General features: G+C 39.3%; 1 protein-coding gene across 1 annotated transcript in view; it reads left to right on the forward strand.

Moving 5' to 3' along the window:
* Positions 1-10,806, forward strand: part of NKD1 (NKD inhibitor of Wnt signaling pathway 1) — a 139,070-nt gene extending 128,264 nt beyond the window's left edge. Inside the window, exon 10 of the mRNA XM_089689487.1 lies at positions 3,010-10,806. Coding sequence (XP_089545613.1) covers positions 3,010-3,590 — 581 coding nt within the window. The 3' untranslated portion in view covers positions 3,591-10,806. The remainder of the gene's footprint in view (positions 1-3,009) is intronic.
* The last annotated feature ends 15,658 nt before the right edge of the window (positions 10,807-26,464 follow it).

The following is a 26,464-nucleotide window of genomic DNA, read 5'->3' on the forward strand; positions in this document are numbered from 1 at the left end:
AGCCAAAAGCCTTCTGGGAAAACGTCTTGTGGACAGATGAGACCAAGATAGAGCTTTTCGGTAAAGCACATCATTCTACTGTTTACCGAAAACGGAATGAGGCCTACAAAGAACAAAACACAGTACCTACGGTAAAATATGGTGGAGGTTCAATGATGTTTTGGGGTTGTTTTGCTGCCTCTGGCACTGGGTGCCTTGACTGTGTGCAAGGCATCATGAAATCTGAGGATTACCAAAGGATTTTGGGTCGCACTGTAGGGCCCAGTGTCAGAAAGCTGGGTTTGCGTCCAAGATCCTGGGTCTTCCAGCAGGACAATGACCCCAAACATACGTCAAAAAGCACTCAGAAATGGATGGCAAAGAAGCGCTGGAGAGTTCTGAAGTGGCCAGCAATGAGCCCAGATCTAAATCCCATTGAACACCTGTGGAGAGATCTTAAAATTGCTGTTGGGAAAAGGTGTCCTTCCAATAAGAGAGACCTGGAGCTGTTTGCAAAGGAAGAGTGGTCCAAAATTCCGGGTGAGAGGTGTCAGAAGCTTATTGATGGTTATAGGAAGCGACTGATTTCAGTTATGTTTTCCAAAGGGTGTGCAACCAAATATTAAGTTAAGGGTGCCAATACTTTTGTCCAGCCCATTTTTGGGGTTTTGTGTGACATTATGTCATATTTGCTTTTCTGCCTCTGTTTTATATTTGTTCCAATACATACAAAGGGAATAAACATGTGTATAGCAAAACATGTGTTAATGCAATACCTTTTTTGTGTGAAATACTTGATTTTCAGGAAAAATATCAAGGGTGCCAACAATTTCGGCCATGACTGTATATGCTGCAATTCTTGTGGGACGGCACTGGAGCAATGGTTGAATGGAAAAAAGGCATCTATGCCTTTCGCTGTGCCAATGATTTGGAGAGTCTCTAAAAATGTCTCTAAAAATTCTCTAAAAACATGTCTCTAAAAATTCATTTTCTACATTCGCATCTGGATTTTTTCCCACCAAACTGTGGAGCAGTGAGTGATGAACACGGAGAGCGCTTCCATCAAGACATTGCAGCTATGGAAAAAAGATATCAAGGTAAATGGAGCCCATCAATGCTTGCTGACTATTGCTGGACAGTTGTAAGAGATAGCCCTTTCCTCGAATACAAGAGAAAAGCCAAGAGAAGCAAAACCGACACAAACTGAAGACAAAACTAGTGAGAATCCTAAGTATTAAAATGATTCAACTTAGCTTATGGCTATAATTTTTCTTGGTAATCCTATGCAATATATTATGCCATTTAGGCTTTGTTATGTAGTCAATATCACTTGCTTTATATTTGTGGAAAGACATCTATCTATATAATTATTGTGCATTATGTAGTCATTACGCCTATAGTAGAAAACTTTCCGTTTACAGAAAAACTAGAGCCAATTGACAAATTTCATTGTTATATTTGAACTGAGAATGTGAAATTCATTAAGAAATGGATCCTTTTGTTTCCAAAACTGGCAAAAAAGACACATATCCACAGGAGAAACAATCAGATTCCAAACTCTCCACCACGGCAAAGACCAAAGAGCTGTCCAAGGATGTCAGGGGCAAGATTGTAGACCTACACAAGGCTGGGCTGGGCTACCAAACTATCGCCAAACAGCTTGGTGAGAAAGTGACAACAGATGGTGCAATCATTCGCAAATGGAAGAAACACAAAACGACTATCAGTCTCCCTAGGTCTGGTGCACCATGCAAGATCTCACCTCGTGGAGTGTCAATGATCATGAGAACAGTGAGGAATCATCCCAGAACTACACGTGAGGATCTTGTCAATCATCTCCAGGCAGCTTGGACCACAGTCACCAAGAAAACAATTGGTAACACACTACGCCAACAAGGATTGAAATCCTGCAGTGCTCGCAAGGTCCCTCTGCTCAAGAAAGCATATGTCTAGGCCTGTCAGACGTTTGCCACTGAACATCTGAATGATACAGAGGACTGGTTGAAAGTGTTGTGGTCAGATGAGACCAAAATTAAGCTCTTTGGCATCAACTCAATTCGCCATGTTTGGAGGAGGAGGAATGCTGCCTATGACCAAAAGAACACCATCCCAGCTGTCAAACATGGTGGTGGAATCATTCTGCTTTGGGGGTGTTTTTCTGCTAAAGGAACAGGACAACTGCACCGCATCAAAGGGACGATGGACAGTGCATTGTACTGTCAAATCTTGGGTGAGAACCTTCTTCCCTCAGCCAGGGCATTGCAAATGGGTCGTGGATGAGTGTTCCAGCATGACAATGACCCAAAACACATGTCCAAGGTAACAAAGGAGTGGCTCAATAAGAAGCACATTAAGGTCCTGGAGTGGCCTAGCCAGTCTCCAGACCTTAATCCGATTGAAAATCTGTGGAGGGAGCTGAAAGTTTGAGTTGCCAAATGTCAGCCACCAAACCTTAATGACTTGAAGAGGAGTGGGCCAAAATCCCTCCTGAGATGTGTGCTAACCTGGTGGCCAACTACAGGAAACATCTGAACTCTGTGATTGCCAACAAGGGATTCGCCACCAAGTACTAAGTCATGTTTTCTGAAGGGGATCAAATACCTATTTCCCTCGTGAGCATGCAAATCAGTGCATAATTTGTTAGACATGCATTTCTTTTGAATTTTGTGTTGCTATTCTGTCTCTCAGTGTTAAAATACACCTACCATTTGATTTTCAGACTGATCATTTCTTTGTGAGTGGGCAAACATTCAAAATCAGCAGGGGATCAAATACTTATTTTTCTTCAATGTGTGTGTGTATGCATGTATGTGTGTATATGTATATCTATATATATATATCTATCTATATATAGATATATATATATATATATCTATCTATCTATATCTCACATTTTATATCCTGAAAAGCGCATATAATAATCTTGTTCTCATTTCATATCTAGCTAATGTTTTTTGTTTTCTTTAACTTTGACCAATTTGATTTTTGTGTTGGTTTCTTATGAAATAAAAATGTTGTTGTGTTTTATAGGTTCTCCAACCACAGGTGAAAAAACTGATTCCCATGCAAGACCTTCTAATCAGATGAGATCTCGGTCCCATGAACCAGAAACCCTGTACCTCCACCAGAGGAGGTCCCAGGCACTGGATCCTGGGCATTTCAATCTTCTAGACCCTTCTCATCCAAAGATGGTAGAACTTCAACAAAGGCAAAGAGGTCAGGAGTCCAACAAACATTCTGTAAGAAGCCCCAAAGCTTCAGCTAAAAATGTTACTGCATCGATCAGCCAACCAGGAAGGACACCAAGAAGCAAACCTAACCATGCTATGTCAATTCCTGTGACTTCTCCAGCTGCTCTTATGGGACAGGGTTATCCATACCATCCTTTACCACCTCAGCAGCCACACAGAAAGAGCAAACAGAAAGCCAAGGAAAGTCACCAGATGTGTAAAGCCTTCCAGTCTCCTGTAAATGTTGTGGAGAATGAGCATGTGAGGGATCTACCAAGCATGTTACTTTATGAAGGCCACACGGGACATTTGATACAAAGACACGAGCACCATCATCACCATGAGCATCACCACCACTATCACCATTTCTACCAAACATAAAGAATCATCCATTCCAAGGATAACAGTCCGCTGTTTTGAAATATTTTCTTATGAGGAGAATTGCATTGTCAGTAAGAAAATAATTTGCCTGACTTTTACAGTACATTTATTAACAGGCTGTGTGACATCAAAGTGGACTTTGGATGCAGTTTATAGAGATCATCAAGCACTTCGTTTACATTGAACCTATGGATGGATATTTGCATTAAATGGTGTTTATATACATTTAGACTTGTTGCACAGAAGCCTTTAGCAGAAATAAACAATCTGAACAATTTCTTACATCAAAAAAATATCACTAACAAACGAAAACCCCCACAAACAGCAGACTACCTCTAGTATTTTTCGTACTTCGTGTTAGTTCATGATTTTCATTATGAAACGGGTAGACTTACCTTACATGCAGACTCACATGTGTTTGTGTGTGCGCTTGTGTGTGTGTAAATGCATATGTATGACCTTTTGTGTGTATGCATGTAAGTTGTTTACCTATTTTGTATGTTTTTAAAGGAGAAAAATGCCAACATATTTACTTTACTTTGTAAAATCTTCCTATTCTTCTGTAGTATTTTTATTTTAGATATTTTTAAGTGGAAAAAGTAAATCTACCGTGTGATCTAAAATTAAATTATAATGCTGTCACACATGCTATTCATAAGAAATGAAGAACATTCTTCACCTCCTTTCCTTGTATTAAATGGCAAGAGCTGATACTTTATGCTGCATGTGGTTATCACCAGTCAAATGTTAGTCTTTGAAGTATGTTGGAGGTGTTTGACCAATCATAGTGGCTTTTAGGAATAGGTGTGCTCAGTCTGTGGCTCTAAATAGGCTGTTCACACTGATTTTTATCCATGTATAGTTGTATCTGCCTGCTGGAAACTTAATGCACGAGCGACGGTAATTATAAATTGAGCTAATCAGGTGTAACTCAAAATCAGTGTAATAATTTTATTCATATTTTTTACTGTTTAACAAGCTGCTGTTGAAGTAATATCTGCTATAAGGTGTCACATATTTTACAAAAACAATGGCTAGTCAAAGTCACAGTTTCTGTAGAAAGAACAAGTCTTTATGGCATGTGGAATTTCTGAGTTTCACACTGTGGAGGAATTGTGACTTACCATACCACAGCAGAGTAAAAAGTCCCTAACAAACTGATTAGTTTACAAGTAATATTATAATATATAGAAATTATTTTCCACTAGGTATAGGTGATGGTTCCACAACTACAGGCTATTTAAACATGGCAGTTCTATGGCTATGTACACAGAGTCCAATAGCAGTACACTGAGATTAGTTAACCATATCATCAAGTTACTACTGGTTAACCCTAGAAGCCATTTAATATTTTTAAGAACATTTATTAACATGGTTCAAACAGTTAACAACATTTCATTAGACCAAGAGGTACTATTCCTGATTTGTATTGTATCGGAATGCCATTTTTCAGAAACCCAAAAAACCTCATTAGAATATATGACAATAGAATATATGACACTTGTAATAATTATGGGTTCCCATATTCAATTGTTTAAGTCATTCTTACATTATGCATATGGGTGTTCCTTCTCTCTCAGCCACTTAAGGTGGAACTTCACCCCACCTGAAAGCAATCTCCAGTTTGTACATTCACACTGCTTTTCTGTATAATGGGGGTCTCCAAACTTTTCAATATGAGGGCCACATTGTATAATTTACAAATACTCATGGGCCGAACAATAATCAGTTTTATACATGAATAAAATTTAATTGATTATATGTTTTGCTTGGAGTTTTTTTAATTAGCAAGATATGATTCAGAACAGCAGAGAAAAAACTTAAAGTGGAGCTCCACCCAAAAAGGGGAAGTTCCACTTTAAGTCTTTGTTCCCCACTCCCCATTGATGATTGGCATCTTTGGGGAGCGGATACCCAAATTTGACAGGTATCCGCTCTCACTTCCACTGCGATCGCCTGTCACAGCCAGGTGCCCACACTGAAGATGCTGGCTCCATGGAGAGAAGATGGTCGGTGAAACCAGCCATGGTGAAGACACCGCTGGACCGAGGGACAGGTAAGTGTCTGTATTTTAAAAGTCAGCAGCTAGTTTTTTTTTGTAGCTGCTGACTTTTTTTTCCTTTTTTTTTTTTTCAGGTGGAACTTTGCTTTAAGTAAAACAAAGCAAAGAAATTCCAAATAAACTTGAGCCCATAAGAAACCTACTTGTTTGTCCCCATCAGAGTACACCTTTATACACACAGTATGGCTGTAATTCTATGATTGCTGGGGAAAGCATGTGATTTGTTTTTGGGACACCCGCAGTCCTGTAACCAACAACGGTAAAATGACAGAAAAGCTGGGGTAACCTGTGCTGGAGACCCAGGAGGTATGGGGGGGGGGGAAGAGGTGTAGAAGCTGGGGAGAAACAGAGACCATTGGCTGACCTGAAGACCTGTGAGAGGCCACTGACCCTAGCTGTGGGCCACATAACATTTTGCAATGGGCTGTACTTTGCCAATAGGCTACAGTTTGGAGACCCCTGCTATATAATCTAGAATATATCCTCTGCATTGTGTGACCACCAGTGGCTCAAGAGAGATGAGGAGAGTTCCCTCTTTCTTTGTAGTTAATCAGGAACAGTTTGGAGACCTAGTTACAGCTGTTCTGAACCTGTAATGGGACAGCACTGAGGAAGGTGGCAGTTACTGGGAATAATGGGCAGTATAAGACATTTGTCAGTACCACCTGTGAAAAGCTGTTGCTTGAAAAAGGAGTTTCAACATCCCTTATAAAATTTAAACCAATTGTGACTGTTAAATTCAGAATCCAAAGGATGCTTCTGGGACTCTTGATTAAAGTTTGTACCCATTCAAATGTAGAAGGGCTGAGGAAAATGCAGTCTAATAAGAACACTCCATTGCTTTTTTTAATCTGGTTATGGTGGAAGCTCAGCCAACAGGCCTAAGTTGCATATCTGAAAGCTAGGCCATGGCAGCCAATGAGAGAGTAGGACACTGCAATGTAAATTAATATAAGCAATTGGCTGTTTACAGTGCACTCATATGGTTTGCACTATTATTTACAAATTGCAAACGACACGTAATTTCTTCAAAATACATTATTCTTTATATAACTTTTTTTCCAGCTAAAAAAAGGCAACACCTCAATGCATTTCCCATTTTTTTTTCTCCTGAGTTGTGCTTTTTTAAACAAAATTATTATTTTTTTTAAAGTTGGCAAGTATATAGTATAAATATATATAAATTTTATAGTATATTATCTATACACTCAGGTACATTTTTGTTGCATTAAAACATCTGTGGTTTGATTATTTGTAGCATTCTGTTTTCTATCTCTTTTAAGTATTATTCTAATTATTTTATTTCAGAGAATGTCTATGTATTGTAATAGAATCTTGTGTTAAAGCCTTGCTGTTTTTCTGGGCGTATTCCCATTTTAGGAAGAAAACTGAATTTTGAAGGAGTGTATTTAATTTTTAATCGTATGTTCAGCATAATAAAAATAATAGCCAGATATCAGGGTAGTCCTTGTTACACAAGTTATCGGCATACACACACGGAATAGCTCAATGTGAATTTTGTAGACAGAAGCAGTGGACTTTATCAAAGTGACTTAAATAAGCACTGTATGTGTTGTACCTAATCATAGTCTGCCTTTCTAGTTTTAAACCTGGAAAAGTGAATGCTAGTTGATTAGTGTAAGGCAACATAGACAGTTCTTCTGTTAGACACTTTGATATGTAACTTCCAGTCTTCTTGGGAAGACAGCTTTAAAATGGCTTACTAGTGAGTGCAAATGATCATATCCAAAGGCTGCCCAATTTCTTCAAGTTAGGCAGGATCAATAAATGATTGCGGATGTCTCTAGACCTTTGCTGGAACTCTTAACTAGTGAATTTCAGACTCCTTGGCTGGAAATTATTTTTTTATTGTAAGCTGCTGTTACCTCAAGATAAGCACAACTTTAAAGGTGCCTTCCCAGCGCTGTTTGACGTCTATTGCCAGTCTATAAAACAACGAGAAAGTATTGAGGAATATGACGTATGTCCTATGTCTTTTTAACTTTAACATGTACTCAAACCCTTACATAAACTGTCTAAAGGCGCTTAGATTGTGCACAGCAACAAATCAGAGTTTACCCTTTTATCTTCTAAACTTTTCTAGAAGCATGAAAGGGAGAATCTAATTGTTAGCTTTGTTGAAACTGACATTTTCATTTCACAATTTTGTACATGCAAGTAATTTTGTTTAATTATTGCAAACAGAACTACTTGTGCCATCCTCTGTAAATGCCTAAGGCGAGGGATTACCCAATCAGTGGGTCCAACCAGGGAATGGTTTTGTTTTGAAGGACAAAGTAATATATAAGTGTAGTACATGAATGAGAATATTAAAAAAACATGTAACTGTGCCAGTTTGTAGAAACCAAAGGGCTGATCTTGGCTAACATATCTGTAGCTGCAGAAAGGAAATATAAGTAGGCATGCTAATTGAAGGGGATATTACAGCTAGAATATCAAATACTGAGAAATGAGGGACCACAGATCTAACTATGTAAAAAAGAACGAGATGAATCTGATGATTCTTGTATGAGTTTGATAACTGTTGAGGGACCATAGTTTGGCACTGAATGCTGGTATAGCAGTGTAATAGGTGGGTTGAACAAAGTAGATAGAGAGCTTGTATAGCAGTGCATGGTAGAAAACTATATGTGCTAAGTGGAATAGTTTGAATGATTTTAATATCAGAAAGGGTGCTGCATGATCACAGGAAGGTTACAATCTAGAAGAAGGGAAGATCCACAGCCTTGTACGATGTGGAAGAATATACTGGACACCGGCTGTCATATCAGTATGAATGGGACAAAGAGGTCACAAACTGGCAATATAAGATGACTGGGCTAAAAAGGGTATTGAGGGCACAATAACTGCTACACAAATGGGTACTTAGGTTTGCACTTGAGAACGTTGTTGCATTCGGGGTAACATAGAATGATTTTACAGCATGTTGTGTGGAAATACAAGCGCATGACATGATATGAGCAGTAAGGCTGAAACTGCTTTGTAATGTAGGGTAATTAGGTCCTTAGCACCCAGTGGAAGACAGAAAAGTCCTTGCATCTGATGTTCTGCCTTTGGCTATAAATACCAATGCATGCTAAAGCACAGGGTAATGTCAATAAGCAGAAAAAGATGAGGTAGCTGAGTTACACATGTAGGATATCATTGCCTAGAACCTTCTAGGTAAAATAACACCAAATCTACTTTGAAAAAAGCTACTTGACCCATTCACTGCAGATACTTGTTTACTTAGAACTAGTTGTAAATTAATTGTATTTTTTTTAAATTAAACCATTTTGGATAGGATTGTGCTTCTTCTTATCTGCAAAAACATTCACACTGTAATGGTCAATTTTGTGGCTTCTTTTTGGCATATTATTCAGTTGCTTTTCAACAGAGAATGTCAAGCCTAAATACAGTCATTGCAATGGTCTCTATTGAGAAGCCATCTGTAACTTTCCTGCTCTCCTGCAAATAGATTTAATGCAGCGTTTCACTACCAGCTTCACTGTTCTTTGTGCAAAGTGCTCAGTTTGATTTAGATAACATGTTTATCCTAAGGTGAAAAATGAATTTATTTCACTGGCTTCATGCTTTATTCACATGTATCCACATACAGCTGGAGCAGTAACTCCCGATCTCCCACTGGATTTTACGAGATAAGCTAATAACAATGTTCAAGCAGTAATAAATAATGGTTGAGGAAAGGGAAAGTGTAAATTTTGCCCAGAGCAACCAATCAAAAGCTATCTGTCACATCTCTAGTGCATGTGAAAAATAAAAAGTGATTGCAGTGTAATAAAAGTCCCACACTTCCTTACCTCCAATACATGAAACCCAGTGTACATTTGTCTACATGTTTCTTTAATTTAAAAGCTTGTTGTGGTGTTTTATTGTTAAATGAACTATGTAATACTTTCCAAAACGTATGGAAACATTGTTGGTCAAGCAATTATAACATTATTTATGAGTTATTGTGAACTAATATTTTATATGTTAAAATGGATTTGCCATTTGATTGTTTTATAATAGTAATTCCGCCTTCTGTATCTGCCATAGCCACTCTATTATTACAAACATAGTAAGACTCAGTAAGATTAGTTATGCATTCTAATATTTTATGAAGAAATATGGCTTCTGTAGCTTTGAGGATATGGAACAAACACTAAATTTGTCACACCCCGTTGGGGCCCTAACTGATGGAATCCCATTGTTTTGGGACCACTAGTATTGGTGTGTTCCAGAACCCCAAACTGAGCAGCTTAAATCTATGACAAACAAGGTAATCAAAAACTTTGACATATTTTAGTTCTCAACTCATTGGCTTTATATTTCCATAAAAAAATCAAAGCATTCGCCAAATAATTCTGATCATTTTCTGTAGTAACATAAAGGGATCCTTAATTTTACAGCTTCATTGCTGAGATGTTCCCCTTCCTGTTGCTGTGAATTTCTCTGTAGAATAAAATCTTTGTATAGGACAAATGCTGTCCAGAACAGCCGGTAAACTTAGATTAATCAACAGGTACTCTGCAGATGAACCCTGAAAGTCAAGGAAAAGTAGGTTGTGGGCTTCCAAAATTAATATTGAAGGATCCCATAGATCTGCGATGGTGTTTTATTGACCCACTTTTTGTTTTTTATATAAATTTCAGTTTCTTCATCTATATTTGACACAGAGGGACAACCGATATGGGTGCTAAAGGATTTTCATACAAAGCAGGTGTTAAAGAATGAATTGGTCGCTCGGCAGTCTTCAAAAGTTACCACCCTTCTAATTTTGTCTTCTCTGAGCTAACCAATTGTGTAAACCAACCAGCATAGAGCCCTTTCCTTTATGTCTAATATTTTATATCACATTTAATGTAATGTACATTATTTATACAGTATTAAAATGAAAATATTTGTATATATGTTTCCTGCTGTAGGTGCATCTTTTTGGGTAATAGAAAATATTTGTTTTAAAGGTTTAAGCAAGTTGAGTACTAAATGAGTCTTTATGTATCCGGTTTATATACATTTTACTTATGACATCTGGAAGAAAACTATGGCTGAAAATGTCTGATAGAACACTAGAAAATGTTATAACTGTATACACGTGAACTGACAATGGAGAGATATTCATTCAAAATAAACGGTGACCTACAGAGTCTATGTGAAGGTTTCCCAATCATAATGTTAGCAATGTTATCACAGTCTTCAAATTCTATCTGTTTTTTCTTAAAAAAAAAAAAACTTTTTCCATTTAAAAAAAAAAAAAAAAAAAAAGCTGATTATGAATCTAAGGTTCAGTATGATGTGCCACAGTCTAAACTGCTTTTATGTGTACTGAGCTGTCAGGTTCCGTATACTGTGTCGGATCTTCTGTTTGACTCTAGCCATGTGCCAGTACCTCCTGTCAAGCACCCCTTTCAGATGTCTATTTGAACAGGGTCTAAAACAAAGTGTTCCCTGTCTTCTCTAGGTACCCAGTTTCCCTGATATGAGGAATGATTTCATATTTTGCCTACAACACTGCTTACTGGAGAAATCTGCTATTGTGGCACAATGTTCATGCATATCACACTGCCATGCTGGAAGCAGGAAAAACAAATTACTGCTTTGATTGGAGTCATGGGAAAGGAATTCATAATTTTACATATATGTGTATGTGTGTGTATATATATATATATATATATATATATATATATATATATATATATACATACATACATACACACACACTGTGTGTTTATATAGTGCTCAGCAGAAATGAGTACACCCTTTTTGAAAAGTAAGATTTTAATCAATAACTCAATGAACACAAGACCAATTTCCAAAATTTTGACAAAACTGAGGTTTATAGGACATTTGTTTAGCTCATTACATGAAAGTAAGGTTAATATAATGTAATTACAAAATCTTCAGTTTTACTCAAATTAGTTGATGCAAAAATGAATACACCACATAACAAAAACTACTACATCTAGTATTTAGAATGACCTCCATGATTTGTAAGGACAGCACCAAGTCTTCTAGGCATGGAATGAACAAGTTGGCGACATGTTGCAACATCTATCTTTTTACATTCTTCAAGAGTAACCTCTTTTAGAGCCTGGATGCTGGATGGAGAGTGATGCTCAACTTGTCTCTTCAAAACTCCCCATAGGTGTTTGTTTGGGTTCAGATCAGGAGACATACTTGGCCACGGAACCGCTTTCACCCTGTTTTTCAGCAATGCAACAGTGGCCTTAGATGTATGTTTTGAATCATTGTCATGTTGGAAAAGTGCACGACGACCAAGGGCATGGAGTGATGGTAGCATCTTCTCTTTCAATATAGAGAAGTACATCTGTAAATTCTAGATACCATCAATTAAATGTAGCTCCCCGACACCAGCAGCACTTCTGCAACCCCACAGAAGGACACTGCCACCACCATGTTTCACTGTAGGCACCATGCATTTTACTTTGTACTCCAACCCTTCGCACTGCCATACAGTTTTGAAACCATCTGTTCCAAAAATATTTATCTTGGTCTCGTCACTCCAAAGCAGTTGTTGTCTCCTTTAGCATGGGCCCTGGCAAATTCTAGGTGGGCTTTTTTGTACATAGTCTTTAGGAGAGGCTTCCGTTGCAGTCTACGCCGTATTGTGTCATGGGGAACAATCACTCCAGTTTGGCTTTCTACTTCTTTAGCTAACTGCAGTGAACTTGCATGGTGGTTTTCTTCAACCCTTCTCATCAGAAGATGCACCTGTTGAGATGTTAACTTCCGTGGATGGCCTGGACATCTCTGTAAGATGGTTGCAGTTCCATCTTTGTTAAATTTTTGTATCACTTTTGCTACAGTGTTCTGACTGATGAGTAGTTTTGCTGACCTTCTTGTAGCCTTTACCTTTCTTGTATAAAGAAATTATTTTCTTTCTCACGCCTTGTGACATTTCCATGTGATGCCATTGCTGACAGCATGAAATGGGAAGGACTTTACTTTAAGTAACGCCCTTTTATAATCAACTGTTTGCTGGACACATGTGTCATGAATAATTAGACTCACTTGTAGTTGAATTCTTGTTAACCACTTGCCGACCGCAGATAGCTGAATGACGGCTTGCCTGTGGCTGGCCGTATGGCGTCTTCCCAGAATACGCCCTCCCGCACTCACCCGGTGATTTCCGTGAACACTGTGTCCTACGGACACAGCTGACCATGTGATGTGGTAAAAGGCCAATCACAGCGGCCTTTTACCACGTGATCAGCCATGTCCAATGACACAGCAGATCACCGGTAAATGCAGTTGCCGGTTATCGGCTGCACTTTCCTCACGCTGTTACAACATCAGTGGAGGGATCGGCACTGATCATCAGTGCCCAGGAGTACCACCCACCACTGCCACCTCATCAGTGCCCCCTATCAGTTCCCATCATTGTTGCATATCAGTGCCAGCTCGTCAGTGCTGCCCATCAATGCAGCCTCATCAACGCACATCAGTGAAGGAGAAAAATTACCTGTTTGCTAATTTTATATTCGAAACAAAGAAAAAAACTTTTGCTTTTTTTTTTTTTTGTTTATAGCACAAAAAATAAAACATCCAGCTGCGAATACATACCACCAAACGAAAGCTCTATTTGTGTGAAAAAAATGATGAAAAAAAATTAAAATATCAGTGCAGTGTTGCATGACCATGCAATTGTTACTCAAAGTGCGACAGCACTGAAAGCTGAAAATTGGCCTGGGCAGGAAGGGAGTATAAATGCCCGGTAGGCTAGTGGTTTTAATTTAAGGATTTTGTTATATAAAATTTAGCTTTGCTCTCAAGACTTTCATTGGGGTGTATTCATTTTTGCAACATGGTCTTGAATTAATTTGTTAGGAAAAATACTTTGTGTGTGCACATGAACAAATCTTTGCAATCAAAGGACCGCATTTGTGGGAGTATTTTGTAGTATAGTGTCCCATAGAAAACGTTGATTCTGAAAGGAAAGGTTTTCTGACAAATGTGTTGGGGTGCACTTATTTATGCTGAGCAGTGTGTGTATATATGTGTGTGTATGTATGTGTGTGTGTGATATATATATTTGTGTTCAAAACAATAGCAGTCAGACATTACTAACCTGATCAATCACTGTTTTTGGTAGAAATGATATTTCTACATGGCAAATAATTTACTAGCTTGTGTAGTAGAGGAATAGAAATCCAACAGACCCAACAGTTATGACATGCATGCTGCTGATTCTGTGTAATTGAATCACTAATTGAAAGGGGCATGTTTAAAATAATAGCAGTGTGGAGTTCTATTAGTGAGGTCATTCATTCTTTGAAAAACAGGTGGCAATTATTGCCCTTATTTAAGGAAGGAAGGCAGCAAATGTTGTACATGCTGGTTACAGTGCATTTCTCTCTGAAATTCTGAGGAAAATGGGTCGTTCCAGACATTGTTCCGAAGAACAGCGTACCTTGATTAAAAAGTTGATTGGAGAGGGGAAAACATATAAAGAAGTGCAGAAAATGATAGGCTGCTCAGCTAAAATGATTGCAAATGCTTTAAAATGGCAACCAAAAGAGAAAAGCGAAAAACTACCATTCAAATGGATAGAAGAATAGCCAAAATGGCAAGGACTCAGCCAACAATCAGCTCCAGGAAGATCAAAGAAGGTCTAAAGTTACCTGTGAGTACTGTTACAATTAGAAGACACCTATGTGAAGCCAAGATATCTGCAAGAAGCCCCCACAAAGTCCCACTGTTGAAAAAAAGACGTGTGGAAGAGGTTACAATTTGCCAAAGAGCACATTGGCCTAAGAAATGGCGCAACATTTTGTGGACTGATGAAAGTAAGATTGTTCTTTTTGGGTCTAGTGGCCGGAGACAGTTTGTCAGACGACCCCCAAACACTGAATTCAAGCCACAGTACACTGTGAAGACAGTGAAGCATGGTTGTGCAAGCATCATGATATGGGAAAGTTTCTCATACTACGGTGTTGGGCCTATTTATCGCATACCAGGGATCATGGATCAGTTTGAATACATCAGAATACTTGAAGAGGTCATGCTGCCTTATGCTGAAAAGGAAATGTCCTTGAAATGGGTGTTCCAACAAGACAACGACCCCAAACACACCAGTAAACGTGCAACATCTTGGTTCCAGACCAACAAGATTGACGTTATGGAGTGGCCAGCCCAATCCCCGGATCTTAATCCAATAGAAAACTTGTGGGGTGACATCAAAAATGCAGTTGCTGGGGAAAAACTAAGAAATAGAGAACTGTGGAATGTAGTCCAATCATCCTGGGCTGGAATACCTGTTCACAGGTGCCAGAAATTGGTTGACTCCATGCAGCACAGATGTACAGCAGTTCTCAGAAACAGTGCTTATACAACTAAATATTAAGTGATTCAAAGGAAAGCAAAATCTTCAAACATTTTTCAGTTTATATAGTGAATGTTTGAGTTTGTAAAGAAGAATAGAAACACTGCTATTTTTTTGAACAGTCTAATATTCACTTTTCTTCAATTTTTTTTTTTAGAGGAAAAACACAAATGTGATATATTTTTCTTCATGTTTTGATTTGGAATAGAATGTGTAGTGTTCCCAATGCATTTGTGTGTATGGAAATAAAAGCTATTAGAAGGATTTTGAGCTCTATTCACTTTTCTACACACTGCTATTATTTTGAACACAACTGTATATGTATATATATATATATATATATGGGGTGGGTGATTGATTTATACAGTAACACAATTTTATGTGACTTTTTTTTTATGAAAAAAAGCAGAGATGACAAACTAAAAAAAAGTTTATTTTACTTTTCAGTTATAGTTTATTTCTCTCTTCAGCAAAGCACACGATGCAGTATCTCATAAAAGTGAGTACACCCCTCACATTTTTGTAAATATTTTATTATATCATTTCATGTGACAGCACTGAAGAAATGACACATTTGCTATGGCCGCAAGGCAGTATTCCAACATAACGACCCGGAACACACCTCCAAGACCACCACTGCCTTGTGAAAGAAGCTGAAGGTAAAGGTGATGGACTGGCTAAGCATGTCTCCAGACCTAAACCCTATTGAGCATCTGTGGGGCATCCTCAAATGGAAGGTGGAGGAGCGCAAGATCTCTAACATCCACCAGCTCCGTGATGTTGTCATGGAGGAGTGGAAGAGGACTCCAGTGGCAACCTGTAAAGCTCTGGTGAACTCCATGTGCAAGAGGATTAAGGCAGTGCTGGAAAATAATGGTGGCCACACACAATATTGACACTTTAGGCCTACATTTTCACTTAGGGGTGTGTTCACTTTTGTTGCCAGCAGCTTAGAGATTAATGACTGTGTTAAGTTATTTTGAGGGGACAGAAAATTTACACTGTTATACAAGCTGTACACTCACTACTTTACATTGTAGCAAAGTATCATTTTTTCAGTGTTGTCACATGAAAATATATAATATTTACAAAAATGTGAGGGGTGTACTCACTTCTGTGAGATACTGTATATTACAACAGTAAGTAGTCTGCTGCACAGTTGTAACAGTGGCAGTCATAAAGCACACAACAAACAGAACAAACTAAAATGTAGCGCACATTAAGAACCATGTCATCATATATATCTCATAAAGCTGGAGAGACCCAGTCACATAGAAAATATCAGTGCATAAATAGACCCCTGGATCACATTATTCCTAACCGTAAAGTGCTAGTGCATAATCGGGGTCCAACCCATGCAGTCCAAGAGAGCATTTTTAAGTCTGATTAATAACATATATGGGAATCATGGAGAAGAAAGCAAGAAAAAAAAGGGAAGAAACAGAAATGGAGGGGAAAAAAAGAGGGAGAGGGTAGAGGAGACAAGTACTTGTGCCCAACAAAGAAGCCAAAAACACAAAGTAGCTGGTCATTACTGGGTTGAAGCCTATACAACCTGAGAATCTACATATGAAGTATAGTCCTGTGAAAATTGAAGCTGGTGCCAGTGATACTACCTGTTACAGAATTGTTCCTCTTTATGTTTTATAGCCGCTGATAGACGTTCCATATGATCATTCTTGTTTACCAAGCGCCCATTGACAAAATCAATGAACGGTCTGTGTATTTCCATTTTTATGGGATACAATCTTGGCAGCAATGAGCAAGTGGATCAGGAGGGATTTTTTGTACCTACATCTCGAGAGTGGGGTGATATTTAATAGGAATATCTCAGGATGCATCTCCAAGGATGTATCAGCTTATGTATCAGACATCTGACATCATCCCAAAAGGGTTGTATGTGAGAGCACAACCAAAAGGTATGCAGCAATGTGTCAGGTTCTTGTTGGCAATGCCAGCTAAATGGAGATAAAGTGGGATAGATCTTGTGAAGAAATGTAAGGGTCCTGTACCAGCAATTCAGCAGTTTAGAACCAGCTTTCTGGTACCATGCTAGAAAGGGAGGACCTATAAGCAAAGTAAATGGCCCGGTCTCTCTGTGCAGGAGTCAAGGTTTTCTCTAAAGGGAGGAATGAAGTAATCAAGCATTTTGTTATTCAGAGAGTAGTGTATGACACATAGGTGAAGTATGTGAGCAAAGCTGCTCGAATTGAGAGATCCTATTGTGATTCACTGCACTCAATCTGATGGTAGTTAAGAAATGGCATTTTTGCATGGCCCTCCGGGAACCAATTGGGGGGGGGGGGGGATCATAGCCTAAATCTCTGGAATGGACCACCAACTGCCTCCCGTTAGAAAATGTTGGACTCGGAATTGATTGGTCTAGAGAAAATCTTTGAATCTTGAATCCTCCAGGCCCGAGATAAAATCCTGGGCTCCTATTATCAAGGACATTAGGTTAAATGTCCATAGATCAGACCCCAGGCAGCCCGCTTTGGTCAGCACAGCAACATCAGTACCTATCGTAGGGTGCAATTTTACCTCTAATGGGAGAGGTGTCATCTGCCAAAGAAGTGTCTGCAGAGGGAATGGTGACAAATATTGTTCTAGGCCTACCCAGCCCTTCTCCAACTGGCTCTTGATACAGTCTAATGTATGGGACATATGGACTACATAATATGTTAAAAGGATTTGGGAAGCCAATGCCTTCCCTTTCCTTAGGCAGGGCAAGAAGCTGATATGAAATACGCTTAGTTTTAAGGTCCCATAGAAAGTTCAGGAATTCTGCTTTTGATGCATAGTTAGTAGAGCTTTCATTTTCAGTATGCTGTTAAGCCCAAACCAGGTGAATGTTTGCTCGTGCCAATGTTTCAAATCCATCCTTGTTGATGCAAGCCACGAAGGAAAATTTTCTTTGAACATTTCTGACAGGGATATTTAGTTTATTTGATTCATTTATATACCACCAAAAAAAAGCATGCTGCCTTTTTGCAGAGTACATACAGTACAATAACCTACATTAGTTTTTGGGTCTGATTCAGTCTACAGCAAAATGGCCTTATTGCTGATGCACAAACATACTCAAGGGAGAGTTTATGTGAAAGCCAATGTAAAATCTTAGTTTTAGTTTGGAGGGAACTCACAAAAATACAAAGATAACTGGTGGTATTAGTGAGATTCTAACAATTAAGCCACTATAGTGTGTACACGCACAGCTAATAAGAAAAAAATCATCCACTATACAACTGGTTGTCTTTCAATAAACGAATCCTTGCAAGACCATTGTCTAGGTTCCATTATTTTTGGTCCAATTTTGGTGAAACAGTTTACACTGCACCTGTAGGATTTTAAAAGGGGTGCACAGAAAAGTAGTAAAGCGTATCTAAACCCTAACTCGAAAATGTAATGTAATATATTGCAGGTTACCAGTCCTTAGATATGGTGACCAACTCAATTTAATGTACCTATGGGGCAGCCATGTTTGTTAGCCTAGGAAAAGACTGAAATGCATCTTCTCTAAATCTCCAAACTTTACAAAAGATTGCTTAAGCTGGCCATAGAAGATGTGATTTTCTTTCCTGCAACCACGGGTTGCAGGAAAGAAAATTGCTTGATTCCCCCATTTACACAGTGTTGATGGGGGAAGCCCTCCCACGCAGCCATTGTTTTCTGGTAGAGAGGTGCGGGGGAAAGCCATCCTTGCTGGGAGAACACATCCAATGGCAATAATCACATGAAAAACCTGACATACTGGTTGTTTCCAAGTCGTACAACAAGTGGCAAGTTCAGCTGGCATTTTCTGTACTTGAGAATTGTACCCATTCTATGCATTAAGGTAAAAAACGTTCTGTATAAAAGAATCCCTCTCTTATACTTACCTGAGCTGCATCGTGATCCAGCGCGGTGTATGAGAGCTGCGGCTCTCCTGGCTTTGTCCCTCCTCGCTGGGCAGATCGATAGTAGCAGTGATCCAGTGATGAGTAGGTGGGGCTGAGTCCTGCTGTCTGTGTCAATGGAGTCCGCACGAGTGCCCCTACAGTAATCGGCTTCCTATTAGTGGCACCAGCAAAAGGGGAGGGGCCAGGAGCACTGGCAGAGGACCAGAGAAGAGGAGGATCACGGCTGCTCTATGCAATTCTATTCCACAGAGCAAGTAAATATAGACATGTTTGTTTTTTTTATTTTCCTTTACAACCACTTTAAGAATGTGTAAATACTCTGGCTTTAGCTTGACCCTAGTTTCACTATCAAGTGACTGGCATAATTCCATCACAAACAGCTGGTTTAAAAGGTTTATCATATAAGACAAGGAAAGCCTAGCTAAAGACACACCTATGGCTCCCAAGAATGATGGATGGGGAAATATTTACCTGTTCTCTGTAACATTGGGACCTGTTTTCATGCAACTTTCCCAACAACTAGAAGTGGTACACATGCATTTAACACTTTTTCTCCCTTATTCTTATTGAGAGGATGGCCATGCTGTATGTTCTATATAAAAATAAACAGTTCCTTGTGTAATAATGAGTGCTTCAGAAGTTGGAATTGTTTGTTCTTTTTCCTTTAGTTAAACCTAAGTGGGGTATCATACTAGGGACAGCATCAGGCTGTATTTGGCCACTGTGTAGTATCCCATAGACATGAGGTGACATTTACCCCATCCAAACCTATTTTTCTCTGACCAAGTGTCTATGGGTAGTGCCAAACATCTCAGTGAAATCCGTCAGTGGAATAGTGACTGTAAAGCTGGCCATACACTTTTTAAATTTTGGCCAGGTTGCCATCCTCCTGCTTGACATCCTTAGATTGAAAAATTGAAGGAACCAAGTGGGTAATTGTTAGCCAAGCAGCAGCTGCATCTAATCAGATGCAGATGCTGTTGAAGTATTTTGACAGCAAGCAGTCAAAACACAATAGCCACAGCTGTGCTGAAGGGCTGTAAAAGAAACCGCAGTGCTGGAACACAGACAAATCTTTAGCAGGGTCCTCTGTTTCCCCTTGTACCAAATAGTATTGTAAATGTAATGTCTACATTAATTTTGTAAAGCACTGCGTAAACTGTTGGTGCTATATAAATAATGTATAATAATAGTCTATTCTGTTACTGAAACCTTAATTTGGCATCCTGTTATTAAAGGTGTTCAAGTGCTGGCATTTGCACACCTTAACCATGTACAGTACATGCACATGTGATCATGATATAGTTCAGAAGATCTGTGAGACCAAGCAGTGTGTGCTCCAGGCACATTGAGGGATTGTGACACTAATTCTTGCTTTGTTGTGACTCACCATTTTGGTTGCTTCTGCAAAAGGTGCCAAAATGCTGCACACATCCTGAATGATGAGGAAATAACTTGATGAAGAGAACCCCAGCTTCCCAAAGCCTGTCCTCCTAGCATAATCACAGAGGCACTATTGATGGAACACTGCTGCTGGTGCAGAATGCAGCATAGCCAATGTTTAGTTCCAGTGCGTGGTGGTACCACAGATGAGGCAACTGACAGGCAACCTATGATGGTACAGCATTTCTGCCAGGAAAGCACTGACAAGGTACGACCACCGAAAGTGGCCACAAACCCCCTTTTCCCCAGACAAAAGACCTCCTGGAAGCCAGGGTACATTATGATGATGCAGTGAACCAGGTGACATGTGCCAGCCAAGGTACATGAGTAATTTTTTCCTGGAAAAGTGTGGGATTTGTAGGTTAGTGCTCTTGTCACAATGACTTTGCCTGGCATGAGATGGTGTGGTCATGGTCTGGACAGCTGCCAGAAGCTCTGGTCCATTGGGACCCTTATTCCTCATGCATACGACATGCAATACAGCATAGTAAATTTTAACTGTGTGTGGCAGTGACATCCCGGGATCTCTGTCACCTTTCAAGGACTCAGTTGCACGAGACTTGAGTTTGAGTGACACACACATGATGTTATCTAATATGTGAGTTGCCACTTGTTTGTTTCTATTAAACCTTTGTTTTAATGCTGCACTCAGATTGGCACCCTCTTTTTGCTTTTCTTATTCATGTAGAAATCGTTTCAGTCTCTGAGAAGCTACCATCAATGTGCAGTGTATCTCTCCCTAACTATTGGAACTGTACATGCTACCATTCTTTATGGACCATTCAAGTGTTATCTACCTATGCACCATCTTTGTACATGTGTTTTGGTTTTTTTTCAGATTTAAACTAGGGCCAATGAGGAGGAAGGAATACAGGTAACTAGGAATACAGGTAACTACGCTGCCACTGTAAGACATGTGGTGGCAACACAATTTCCAGCAGTGTGTCCCATCCTGCATCCTTCCCAGCTGCAAAAAGATTGACAATGTGCTGTGCAGGATATGTAGCAAAAAAAAACAGAAGAAAAAAAGAAAAGTTGTGAAGTTACATCAATCTATTCAAGCTAACATTCCTTATCTCCTTTATTTTTCACATAAATTATGGCACTCTAGCTATGATTAGATTTTGCAATACTATATTTTTTCCTATCCAATAGCCACCAAATATGTGAATTTATATTGTTATGTCAAACTTTCTCAGCCAACAAATGACTATCTCACCCTTAAAATGATTGTAAAGTTTAATTTATTTTTCCCTAAATTAAAAAACACGTAATACCTCCTCTGTGCAATGGTATTGCACAGAGCAGTCCCAAATCTACTGTTCTGGGATCCCCTGCTGGCATTCTAGGCACCTCCTCTTATGCATGTGTCGCAACAGGAAGCCACTTCCTTTGGTGGCGCATGTGTGGGTTTGCTCCCAAGCCGGGTTCTTTGTGTCCATTGACACAGTGTGGCTCAGCCCCACCCACCGCTCCCTATGCACTGGATTTTAATGACAGCAGCAGGAGCCAATGGCTCCCTGTGCTCACAGTCAAGTCTGTGAGACAGAAGAGAGAAGTCCTGCAAGTGAACACTGTGCTGGATTGATACAGGAGTCAGGTAAATAAAAAGGGAGTGAGGGGGGAGAAAGGGTCACTGAAAGTTTTTTTTTTTTTTTTTCTTCATTTTAAAGTATAGAACGCATTAAGGTTAAAAAAAAAACTTATGACTTTAGAAACACTTTAATCTGTAAAGCAGAAAGTTCTAGGAAGTATGGTAGACTATGTTGGTGAGATTTATGTTCATAAAACATCACATAGCTCAGAACAACAAATATTTGTCCATCTCTAAAAGGCTGTGTGATATTTGACAATATATAAATTAATTGCAATTATAATTGGTGTCTATTAGTATAAACAAGTCTTCACTTTGTCTAGACTACACTTTGTCATTTGATATGGAAAAAACAAAACCAATAGGTAGATTATGTACAACGCAAGTCATGAGAGGACTTGAACACTTGTATTTGTTATGTCTGAAATAGATTTGCAGCTGTTGCTGAGGCCAAGAGGAGAGGAGCCACGTCAAACCGACAGCAGTCTAGGTCCGGCTCTGGTTACGACTTGATTCTGTATTAAATGTAGCTGGGAAGATGGATGATATAGAGATTATTTTAGGTTACAGGCTGACAACCGGTAAATGACCCAAAGGTTATAAATAAATTTAAAGAAATTACATTTATTGACTTGGGTAAAAAAAAACTTTTTAATATTTATTTTTCACAAGCTGTTACTACTCAGATATAATGACCTCTTTGTGAACAATTACACTGTAGTTATAGTTGTGCTGCAGATAGGGCTGCTGTTGCTAGGGGTTCTTTGAGCTGCGGGCAATTAACCTCCAATTTGATGGTCTCTGCATAGTTCCAGGGCCAACACCACTTGGCAGAGCCAGATAGATTCTGCCAATTATATTTTTAGCCATCTGTAAGGATGCCATTCTGATCACCACTGTAAGGAGGGCATTTGTCCCACTGGCCTTCACTGTAAGTTGTGAAAATATGGAATAGAATCCCTCAAGAACTAGTAACAAGCTCAGAAGATTGTTAAAAAAAAGAGCTGGATGCATATTAACATTTATAGGTAAAAGCACCAGTGATGGCTGATCCAGGCAATATCCAATCGCTCTCTGAGAAATCAGGAAGGATTTTTTCCCCCCACTGGGATCTCTGGAACAACTGTGGGTATAGGATTGTGTGTATGGAAGTTTTTGTATTTATTTTTTGGTTTTGGTTGAACAAGATGGACTTTTTTTTAAAACTAACTATGTAATGACACAAACAACAAGTAGCGGGAACACAAAACCCATAGTGATAAAGGTGTAGAACTTTTATGCTGCTATTTCATCTTCAGGAAAGATACACATGCATACTTTTTGTAAAACATAAATGGTTTTATTACAAAATATTAAAAACATGAAATACATCCATAAAAACTGTAGATATACTGTATCTCATGAAGTGATCAGAACAGTGAACCCCATAACACCCTCCTCAGTCAAATACTTCACATAATATAGTGTATTGATGAGAGTAAGAAAAAAGGAAGGTGTCCTCCCACAACACGTTTTGCAGGGTAGGCTTCTTCAGGGGTTCGATTAGGGTACACTGTTAATGTAAAACACCGTGTTAAGTAGATTCAGATAATCATTATTATATTTGGTGGTCATCAAGACTACACAACTCCATGAGATGAGGAAGTTTTTCGTCTGATCTCCTGCAATTGCTGTAGAGTAAGCCTGGGTTCTCAAGTTCCCTATGGAGATCGTGAACACTCGAACCTGAGTTAGGTAACCTTTTCAGCGTATTACTGTTGTATACGGAATATAGATTTGCTAGGAAGTAGGTAGCATTTTTGCTTGTTATACTGTAGGTATATTTGTCAGTCTTGTATTGTATTCATATAATTGTAATTGTTTCTATGTACAGCATTTTAATTTAGTAGAAGCACATTAATACACTATGGAGGTCTAGGTTTCCTTGCTTATAACGCAACGTTTCCTTTACTAGACACCAAGCCAAACGATTGGGGGCTCGTGCCAGGATTTGCACTAAAGTTCAACTGAAACAGACCTGTTTTCTGTGATGTGTTCTGTGGCTTGTGCTAAGTAAAAATGATGTGTAGGCTGTTTAGGAAAAACTAGGCTGCAGAGATTTCTGGTGAACAGAAGGGGGCATGTAGTCTCCCGACCTGGGCCAGAGGCAATGAGTGGGAGCCTCTTGATAAAGAATAAAGTATGCCTCTCCCTTGAATAAGACTTGGGGTGATAAAGTCTCAGATCATTTTGTAGATTTTAGCCTTGAGGGGTTTGATTTAAGTAGAGCAGAGAAGAGGACAGTGTCCTTAGTTGGATGGTACTTTCTTCTTGCTCTCTATTTTGAATCACAAAGGAGGGAGAAGGCAGAGACAGAAATTAAGGCATTAAAAGACCAGCTAGCAGTTGCTTTGGAGTGTGTACGTTCACCTGCTAATCGGGCTGATGATTTTCAAGAGCGGTGTGTCGCCCTCATGACCAAATCAATTAATGCCTTAAGGAAAAAAGCCATAAACCTGTTAGCAAAGCCGGGGTATGTGCCATTGTTGCATCCCAAAACTGGGATTGTGAGGATGTGCTCTCCTCAAATGACAGGATGAGGAGATAGATAGAGTTTGATATTTCTAATGATGATCTGATGAGTGGGAAAGAAAAAGTGTGTCAGACCTCTCATTACTAAGCATAGGAAAAGGCAACATGATAGAGAGAATAGGGCAGATAGGGAGGTGCATTACCACAACCCCAGAGATGTGGAATTTGAAAAAGTAGAGGAGTTTACAAAAATTGAACTCCATGAGCTGGGAAAACAATACAAACCGAGGTCTGGGGAACCCCTATTGAGTTGGCTCCTACATTTGTGGGATGAAGAGGTGGACAAAGTTGTTTTGTCAGACAAGGAAGCAGTGGCTATGGGAGTGTTAACCCATGATCCACAATTGCATCAGGCCATGCAAAAAGCCCGAGAGTTTGTTAATTTTTCACTGTTAGAGCTCATGAGAGATGGCATAGTCCGAGTATACACTAGTTCTAGTGACCTGGAAAATACCTAGTCATGGAGAATAATAGGAGAAGGCATTTCTAGGTTACGTGAGATGGGTTGTATGACTGAATTAAATAAGTTACCAGAAAGGATGGGTCCAGATATGGAGCCCTTTACATCTGCTCTGCGCTCTAAGCTGATGAATTCTGTACCACTTAATCTTAGCACTCCTTTATTGTCCTTGTTAGGGGGCCTGGGAATAAATAGCAAAATTCATGAAACCATTACCCTTTTAAGCCAGTTTGGGGAGCTAGAGGAGACTAAAACAAAACCTGCCAGGGCATTAGATAAGGTCAAGGCCAGACAGGAGAAAAACAAACAGAAAAAAACAGAGAAGAAAGGGAATGTGGTAGAGAAGATAGGAGGTGAAGAGAAAACCAGGCTAGTTATTATTAATATTACTATTCAGGATTTATATAGCACCAACAGTTTGCACAACACTTTACAATGTGAGGGCAAACAGTACAGTTATAATACAATTGAATATAGGAGGAATCAGAGCTTACAATTTAAAATCACTAGGAAACAAATGTGGGTGGATCTATTAAAGGAAGGAGTACCTAAAGATGAGATAGTTGGGATTTCTACTGCAGAATTGCTTAAGAGGTGGAAACGGGGGGAAACCTGTCAGGATTAGGAATACTACTCCTAGTGAAGATAACATCAACCTAGATTTAGAGGAAACAGAACAGACCCCTCCTGTTGGCCTCAAATCAATTCTCAAAACTGCACATGAACCCAAACCCAAATCCCTTTATTCTGGGGAGGAGTTAGAGAGACACAGGGGGATTGGGAGGTTCCTTGTCCATTATGAAGGGAAAGTGGGTCTACTGTGATAGCAGCGAGGACAGTAACAAAATAAGACTGATGCCTATATTCTACACATGATGGCTTTAGCTGATACTGGAGCAAAGGTTACACTTTTACAAGGAAATCCTTCCCTTCACAAAGGAGAAGTGATTAATGTAGAAGGTTTGGGAGGGCAAACCACACCAGCAGTTAGGGCATGGTTGAAATTGGGTATTGGCAAGGGACCAGAATTTTGAACAAATGTTTTGGTATCAGAGTTACCCAAAAATATTCTTGGGATGGATGTACTGCAAGGTCAGTCAGTTCAGACTGAACGGGATACATTCGGGTATTCTAATAAAATGTATCTGGTTAGAGCATTGACGGCTGTGGTCAGAGGTCATGCAAAATGGACCCATGTCTTCATTCCTCCACCAGAGAAGCCACTCTGTCTCAAGCAGTACAGTCTTCCTGGAGGCCACAAAGAAATTGGGGAGACAATTTATGAACTGTTCAGAGTAGGGATCCTTAGACCTGCTATAAGTCCTTTCTTGTCCCCAGTGTTCACTGTAAAAAAAAACCTGATGGGACATATAGAATGACTGTGGATTATAGAGGTTTAAACCAAGTGGCACCTCCATTGAAGTCAGCTGTGCCTGATTTGATCTTCATCACTAAGAAAATTGCTAAAGAGGCAGGAGAATGTCATTCTGTGATAGACC

Source organism: Staurois parvus, unplaced genomic scaffold (assembly GCF_062004578.1).
Source record: "Staurois parvus isolate SC_StPar_1 unplaced genomic scaffold, SC_StPar_1.0 ptg000476l, whole genome shotgun sequence".
In the NCBI taxonomy this organism is placed as follows: domain Eukaryota; kingdom Metazoa; phylum Chordata; class Amphibia; order Anura; family Ranidae; genus Staurois; species Staurois parvus.